At 30.2% G+C, this 9,120-nt stretch overlaps 1 protein-coding gene across 3 annotated transcripts in view; it reads left to right on the forward strand.

The window, feature by feature from the left end:
- RhoGDI (rho GDP-dissociation inhibitor) overlaps positions 1 to 9,120 on the forward strand; it is a 13,313-nt gene that overhangs the window by 1,560 nt on the left and 2,633 nt on the right. The window contains exons 1-4 of one of the 3 annotated variants that reach the window (XM_014420869.2): positions 2,845 to 2,985; positions 3,426 to 3,629; positions 3,718 to 3,827; positions 5,322 to 5,436. In XM_014420869.2, coding sequence (XP_014276355.1) covers positions 3,437 to 3,629; positions 3,718 to 3,827; positions 5,322 to 5,436 — 418 coding nt within the window. In that variant the 5' untranslated portion in view covers positions 2,845 to 2,985; positions 3,426 to 3,436. Of the gene's footprint in view, positions 1 to 2,844; positions 2,986 to 3,038; positions 3,258 to 3,425; positions 3,630 to 3,717; positions 3,828 to 5,321; positions 5,437 to 9,120 lie in introns of those variants that run through there. The other 2 variants (XM_014420868.3, XM_067047836.1) reach the window with 2 other exon arrangements.

Raw genomic sequence — 9,120 nt, forward strand, 5'->3', positions numbered from 1 at the left:
TAAAATTATCTTTGCATGAAATGAAATAGCCTTTTATTTATGCAATAAATTAAAATCATACAAAATACAATATAAACATTTAAAGAAAATAGAGAGAAAAAATAAATAAATAAATTATACATATAATAGTTGACAAAACATTTAATTCTATCAATTTTCTCTTCTTCCTCCCTCTCTCCTCTTCTGTATCCTTTCCTGCATAGGCCTTCCCTTTCGGGAGTAATAGTCAGCACTTCCCGGGGTGACCAGCCCTATTGGGAGGCGAGTTCTTTCCCTTTTTTTCTTCCAGACATCCCTGTCCCTAGCAGCTCTCCACCAGAGGGGTCCTGCCATCCTCTTGAACAAACCGCTGCCATCTTTTCTTTTCATGTCCTCTTCTTCTTTGAAGGTCATATGGAGTCCATTCTGTGGCAATTTTTGACCATCTGTCATCTTCGCTTCGAAGGAAATGCCCTGCCCATTTTCATTTACTCTCTCCCTATCTACATATATGTATATATAATTTAAATCAAGAATAGAGGATTACTCGAATCCCAAATTATTAAATTATCACACCAAATTGTGAAGTCAAAAAGAAAACACAAATTATAATACTATTTTCAATACGTACCAAAGTTTTGACCTAAAAAAAACATAACGAAACAATTATAAAAGAAACGAAGAATGATCTATACTAATATATGAACAAGAAGAGTTTGTTTGTACGTACTAATTTATGGAACTGCTGGTCCGATTTGAAAAGCGCTTCTTGCGCAAGATAGACCATTTATCTAGGATCATTGCGTTACGGCCCATAGAAACGGAACAGTACCATAAACATCAGTCAATCTAGAAAACTGGGCCATTACACAAGTCAAAACTGATTGGCCACACAGAAACAACGAACATCATAGAGAACGGCCGAACTGTGAATGTCCTAATCATTGAGGTCCATATTGGGTCAGTAAAAAACTTAATTAGTATGAAAATACTTTTTATTAAGTCTGTTTTTTTTTTTTACAGTTCTTTTTGGTATTCCAAATAAATTTCGAATGTTATCCACTTAAAGGTACCTACCTCTACAGGCTTGCCAAGCTGTGGCGAATTCGCGCATGCGGGTGAGTTATTTCGCTTGGCTGGTACGAGTTGGCCTAAATTTGTAGCCAATACGTCGAAAGTCGGTTTTTGGACACAAATCGAACGGGTTTCGCAAGAATTATCATATTATTAGAATATTATGAGAATTATATCACCATTATTCTCTGTTTAATTGCAACTGAGAGCTTTTAGAAGATAGAAGGTGTTGTTTGTTGTTACTTGTTAAATATAATAAGTTTAAACATAAAAATGGTTAACACGTTTGCCTGTATGGCGTACGTCCGCCATGTTTGCCTCTCTGATAAACACTAGCATTTGGATATGGCGCTTAGATGGGTCCTTCGTTTACCGAGCGTTTGTACATGTCTCCGATTTGCGGTAAGTGGTCAACATGTAGATCCACCTTACCTGTAGGCACATGGTCATGTACTCATAAAATGTATAAAACGGGCATGAATAATCCAAATTTTGCACAGGTTCAACGCCGAGCCATATTTATCTATTGATATTGCAATGGCTGAGCATGTGTTAGGCAGAGTGCCTAGTTTGGAACATGGAGAATTCGGTTCCCACCTACGTCTATCTTTATTTCGAGGCGCTCCCGAAAAATAAATGTTGACATTTCCTCTTCGGGAGTGAAATGGGTAGAGGAATGTCTATTGAATATCAATAGAAGTCTTAAGGAAAAAATTGGAGAAAACGAAATAATTAATTAATATACACATAAATCAGGGATTTCGTTACAGATGGGATGAAGGAGAAAGGTGTTATCCCTTCAAGTAATTTGGATATTCGAAAAGTTGGAGAACTTCATTAAAACAAGTGGAGAAATAAAAAAAATGAGTTTCTTCATTGTTAACTGATTTATTCCGTCTTTTACAACTAAACACACGATTGGGTTATGTCATCTGGAAGGAGCTGGGGGCTCAGTGTGATGTGTTAACTTTTCTTGTTTCTACTGATTATGGTATGAAGCTATAATTAAAATGTCAAATTCTATAAAATATAGTCACTCGAATCAAGCTAGAGGTATCAGTGATTAATACCACACCTAACGTCAACGGAAAGGAACATTGGTATCAACTACAATTTTCATCATTTTCTGGTGGCCACGAATTTATTTGTTTTTTAATTGAAACTTTCCTTGTAAAATTAAGAAAACTATTTGATCAAAAAAAAGTAAATAGAAGTTATTTCAGAAATATTACTAATTGATAGAGATAATATATATAATAGCAAAGGATAAGCTTTGTAATAAAATAAATTGCTGAATGGTAGTTATCGGTTTATTAATGAATGTTACTCTAGTTAGTAAATTAATGTGATATTTTACTAACTATTTTCGAACTAATTTTAATTTTAGGTAGTGCCTAACATACACGTTTGTGTTTCTATGGAAAACGTTGTTTTCTTCTTCTTGTTGAAAAATTTCATAGTTCAAGTAATTCCCTACGTCATTTTTTAAAATAGTCCTGTAAATTTCAACCTTATTAAGCAAATATTCTTATTTTTAGAATTTGTTGTCAAGTAGTGATTCGACCTAAATAACAAGTACAGAAAGCGATTTAAAGTTTATAAGAGGAATATTTTCCTTCATTATTCTACGAAATATTTAAAACTTATTACACTTAAGTATTACAACAATGATAAATTTGTAAAAATAATCCTTTCTTAAAATGAATAATTATTTGTACTACCTACAAATATTTTCAAAGACTCAAATTTCTATGTTCTGCAATCAGGATAATAGCTTCTATTTGAATGCTCTATCAAGCATTATCTTAAATTTGATATCTAATGCAATTACTAACTTGTGATAACTACAACAACGCTAACCAACTTTCAAGATAAATTGTTCTGAGTGAACTTCTTATTCTGAGTAAGATAACAGTTGGGCGTTGTACACAGGTTCGATCATAAGTTATTTTATTACAATTTAACTCTTTTTTTTTTACTTTACCATTACTATCTTCTTGGTACTTTTATCATAGATATTTGGTTAATCAATCTCGAGTATTGCTTTTCTGTTGTTAGGGAAAAACTCTTTTCGTTCTAGTTCAATAAAATTGGTAACTCTGTTATGAGTCAGGAAAAGTAGTGGGGAGTGTTCATAGATTTTTTTGAGGTGTGACAAAGTTATTTGTTGTTCCGAAATTATTTTATGTTCTTAAAATTTTAATGTAAGTTTTTTTAAAAAATGTTATGTAAATATTATTGGTTGATTATGATATTTCTGTAGGTAACCATAATGCTACCCCCTACCAGGAATAATCTAATTTAAGCAATGTATTTTTATTTATTAAAAATTTTATTTTTGTGAATTTAAAGTTTAAAAAAATTAATTTTAGATAATTTAGAGATGTCTGAACCATCACCAGTAGAAGCTGAACATTTGGATTCAGCCCTGGAAGAACTGGATATAGAATCTGATTACAAGCCTCCTCCGGAAAAGAGTTTAGAAGAGTTGTTATCTGCTGATAAAGAGGATGAAAGTCTGCAAAAGTATAAAGAAGCTTTGTTAGGTGAAGCTAAAGTTGGAAAAGTCATAGTTGGTGAGCTTTAATTGATTGGAGTTTTAATTGTTGTCTAGCAAGGGTGAAGTGTCTAGAATTATCGGTTTGCAACCTTTTTTTTGTTTAGATCCGCATGATGACAGGAAAGTGATTGTTAAGAGGCTAGCTCTTTGTGTTAAGGGGAGACCTGACATGGAACTCGACTTAACCAAACCTCTGGATGAATTAAAAAAACAAGTAAGTTTTATTAATTTTGAATTGGGTTGTAGTAATATCAGTCTTTGAATTCAGGCCATATTTTTAAATCTATTATGTGTTTCTTTACTTTTTTAATTATTGTGAAAGGAATTAGTCGATATTTGTGTTATTGTTCATGTTGAATTTCAATTAGAAATTTGTTACTTCTCACCTATTTTTTTTATGTTAGTATTAGCTTCTCAATTCTAGTTAAATGAAGCGATACCTTGACGTTGAAGGTAACACTAATTAGGGTTTTTATTTTAGATACTAGTTAACAACTGTCACTCCAACATGGCAGTAGATTTTTACTCACTTATCTGAAACCAAAGAAATGGAGGACCTTTTTGTCTGTTTTATAAATATTATACAAATTTGTGCCCAACCTAGCCTGGAAAGGATCCTTTAGGGATTACCCCCTTTGAGCAATCATAGTGAGCAGAATTCCACATTTGTGATGCAATTGATGAATCAATAATAATAGTTTGTTGTATGACCCACAACAGTAGAACATTGTGCACAAGTGAGTACATGCCTACTCATATAGAGTGACACTTATGTGCTGTTGCCTGTTTTTTATTAGCTATAACAATATGGCAATAATTATGCTCCCAGCGTACTAGGACCAGCTAGTCAACATTTGATATGGATTGTTGGCTACTATCAATGTTTGATAATATTATATGCTTGTTTTAACTGAAGGGTGACTATAGATTGGATATCTAACTCATCTGAATGTTTCACTCTTTGACTTGTAAATGATTAGAAATTGTTTTAGTTTTTGACATAATATAAATTCAATGAATACTTGCCTTATAAGGGTGTGTTGAGGTTATAGTAAACTTCAGCGAACTATTTTATTCTCTAGTGTTTAGAGTGTTGAAATTGACAGTTTAAATTTATATAATGTGCAATTTGTCAGTTTTACAGTAATTTTCACCTTTATTGTTTTGGTTAGATCATGGTTACCAATTTATGCTTATTTGAGAGATAAGGAATGAGTAGGGCATCTTTATCGGTAGAAGTTTGGTAGATTTTGTTTTTATCAAAAATGTATATTTCTACTTTAATGTCCGTTCAGTCTGACATAGTATGCATGGTGCCATCTCTTTTCTCTTACAATGATAACAAAGAACATCACTTAATTCAATTAAGTCAATATAAGATTAGAGAATGGAGTGCTTTGAATAACATCTGATAAATTTTATATAAATATATATGAGTAGTCCTAATTGACAAGAAAATTATGATTATGCAGGAGTTAAGTAATCATTAATTTTTTGGGGTATTATATTAGTAAAAAGTAGGGATTTATACGAAGGATAAACCAATTAGTACTCACTACTTTAAGTATATAGCTGTGTAATTAAAAATATCTGTACTTCAGTCTTAAGGTATAAATATTTTTAGTTTTATGGGTACAGCCCATCTGTAGTTAGTATTATTTTCACAATTGTTGACATTTTTTTGATATAATCGTATTTTTACTAACAGGTGTTTGTCATCAAAGAAGGAATTTCTTACCGCATCAGGATCGATTTTCTTGTCCAAAGGGAAATTGTGCATGGTTTAAAGTATGTGCAGAAAACCTACCGACTTGGTGCTAGAGGTAATTTTACATATTTTTATTTTTAAACCTTAAAATTCTTTTTGTATTCATAATTCAATTTATGTCCTCAGAAATCATGAGTTTTATAAATAATTATTATCATAATCAGTTTTAAGTGGAATGATGAAAATCACATTTATTTAAATATCACCTTTTCTTTCCCTAGTTTTCTCTGTTTATTAATACATTAGCTCTTTTTGCTTTAAAATGGACTGAAATGTACTTTGGATATATACCTATAATTACCTCCATTCCTAGATCATTATAAAACACTGACCTATTGCCCCATTAGGTTATTTAAACCTACACCAATGATACACAAAGAAGTTAAAAGAGTTTAGTGGTCATGACCTGTTCAAAGGCTTCTCAGGTTTCTCCCAGGAGAACCTCTTAAATTTTGGTTTATTTTATTCAATAATGAACCTTTGTAATTGACTCAAAATTATAGATGGTTTAAATCCTCCTCTCAAAATTAGAAATTTTATATCTCAAGATCCAAAACTATTGTGCAGATTTTTTTATGTAGTGTTGATGATTGACAGTAAAATGAAGTTTGGTGGAGAATCCTATGTGTCCTTTGAGAAATTGCAAAATTCAGTAACTTGGGGTACACACTTAGCTTCTGTATGTGAATTGACAGTGGGGAAGTATCTTCTCAAGGTAGTGTCTTTCAGCAAAGTCGGATACAATGAACTCATCATTATAGTGAACCAAAATCAGAGGACCTAGAAACATACTTTGATTTTTCTATAGCACCTTAAATATAACAAACTAATTCTGTTTTTATGACTTACTATTTTACCCTTAGTGAGAAATAACTTGGTTACAACAAACTATTTTACTAATTATTTTGAACTCAATGTATAGTTTATTGTATATTTGGATGAGAAGGTGAAATTATTTGCTATATAATATTTTATAAAAACATCTTTATTTATTTATGTTAATTTTTTTCCTATCTGCCGGTTATCTACTTATCCCTGTAATTATACCATTATGTTTTAAAATCATATTAACAACTTTTATCTACAATTAAAATGTTCAAACTTTACCTTATGGTTAGCTCTGTCCATTTTTTAATCAAACATTTTTTTATACTATTAGTTTCCTAGAAAATGGTTTAATGAGAGTTAGTTAATTTGTTATATAAGCAGTCTAAGTGTTTTTTTCTTACTCTCTGTTCTGAGGATTTCAGAAATTTATTTTCAGATGAAAGCCCTTAAGCTGTCCCATCTTTTCATAATGTTTTACATCACTAGCTCAATTCCTTGTTAATCAAGTTAAAGAAAAGTTCTGTGTCAAAGTTTTCATTTTCTTACATGGTTAAAAATGTCAAGGAAATGAAACATTATGTCTTTCCTATCTAAGTACAAAACTTACTAGATCTGGAATCAGGAATATCAACAAAAAATAGAAAGCAGAGAAGCATGGAATTCCAAAGTTGGTGTGATCGACGATTAAAAAAATTGAATAGATTGTTTTATTAAATGAACTATTAAATATATTGTGTTAAAAAAAAAAGTTTTTAATCTACATTATTCACTTACTAATTTTTTTGTTATTTAGATGTTAAACTGGTGATGATTCCTTTGAGTTTGTTGTAATAAGGATTTATTGTATATTTGTGCATAATAGTTAAAATCTTGAAACCGTAATTTATTTTGTGTAATAACCTGACATAAAAAAAAATGGGACTGAGTTTTAGAGTCAGGATAAAAAATTGATTCTATAAATCAGTAATAACAATTATATAAAATACTAAGGCAATATTCATGCTTTGTGGGTAACCAGCTTAAAATGTGTTAACATGTAAATACAGTATGTTATAGTCTAACCCAGTGTTTCCCAAACTTTTGAAATATACCTTAATAACATTCATAACTTTTTTTTTTACATGAACTAAACTAACAAATGAAAAAATGATTCATAATAAAGTACATATAAAAATTATATTTTAAATGTCATTATTTTCTGTTTGTTGCTACTATAAGTATCAACTTATAGCAACTTCTAAACCATTAGAAGTTCCAGATTTCAACCAGTGATCCATCTTGGATGTGACTAGTAAAATTTTGTAATGTAAAAATTTTAAAATATTTTGCATAAGTAATCAAGCATATTAAAGCACATTATAAATCTTTTATCAAGCCTGTTAGAAAAATCACACAAAAGCTTAAACCACACTCTTGCTTGCTATAACAGTTGAATGTGTTGGTACTGAAAGTTTTTGTGCTGACTCAGCTGTATGGAGCTTACAATTTAGGAATCTATAGAACGAAAATATCCACCAATACCATGACTAGGCATACATAAAAAACTACTCATATACAATACTAACAGGTTACAAAGTTTTTATTATTCTTTTATATTTTTAATAAAAAAACTTTAAAAAACTTCCTAGTCCCATCAGGGATTCAAAATCTGGTGCAGTGCGTACCCACCCAACTCTTTCCCCCTAGGCGCATTTGTTCTACACTTAAGGAAACACTGGTCCAGCCTATGATTTTCTGATGTTTATAGCATTGATGTGTCTACCTATAGCATAAGAGTTGTTATATATAATTTCAATTGTAGAGGAGAGTTTTTATTGACCCCACTCTTAAAATTTAAGAACATTATGAATATGACAATTATATTTTCTTTAGCAATTTTGTTTTATACTTTAATCTTTGATACGTATTAAGCATTAATGTTTATTAATTTTTGCTGCTTTTTTTCTGGAGCCGTCGAAGGTAATATTGTAAATCTATATTTTTATTAGATTTATCTTTGCAATTGTTGTTGTGTTATTTACTTAATAGTAGAAATATTTTGTAATTTTTTTTATCACTCTTGAAATTCGATGCTTTTCTGATCCCGATGTTTTCTGGTTTTATAGTAGCCACTTTTAATTAACTATCAGTTTTGAACCTTTTTTCATTGATATTTTTTTAATATCCCTTACTGTCCTATTTAAAAATAAATAAATTGCCGAGTATTACAGTTTTTTAAAAATATTATCTACTCTAATTTTCAAAGTAATAATGAGTAATTTTCAAAATACCATCGAATCCCTCAAAGAAATATCAATATGAAAATATTACTCCAAAGAATTTTGAAAACATACTGTTCAAGTTTTCATCCTTTTTTTACTTTCCATACCACATAGATAAGGAGAGTATTATAATATATGGTTTTCAATGGATCTGTCCATTTTAGCATTTTTGGCTATTGGTCTGTCTGTGTCTTTGTGCCATGATGATCTCATGAACAGACTGGTCAATTTTTTTACGTAGTTTTTTTTTCTCCCTCTGAAAAAATTACATTTTCACATATGCATTTGAAAGACTATAACTCTCTACAAAGCAAAAAAAAAAATTTTTTTGTATCAATATTAGCAATGATACTACGTAATAAAATTTGTACCCTTGTCTTGAAAATATCTTGCTCAGTTTCTCTTCTAAAACCTTTTAAACCAAAATCTATACATATCCCAAAAAATTCAACAGCCTCATTTTTTGAAGGATGATTAAATTGTCTAAATAATATAAACTAAAAAAACTAAATAAATAAAATCTTTATTGGACCAATATTAGTGATATTGACATCCAAAATGGTAAGGAAAGTCATGTAAGTGACTCTAATATAATTGAAGAAGGTTTTACGAATAGGTTACTTCCTGAAATAAGAAGCAGAAATATATAT

This window comes from Halyomorpha halys, unplaced genomic scaffold (assembly GCF_000696795.3).
Source record: "Halyomorpha halys isolate HHAL.00 unplaced genomic scaffold, Hhal_1.1 Scaffold297.1, whole genome shotgun sequence".
NCBI lineage: Eukaryota > Metazoa > Arthropoda > Insecta > Hemiptera > Pentatomidae > Halyomorpha > Halyomorpha halys.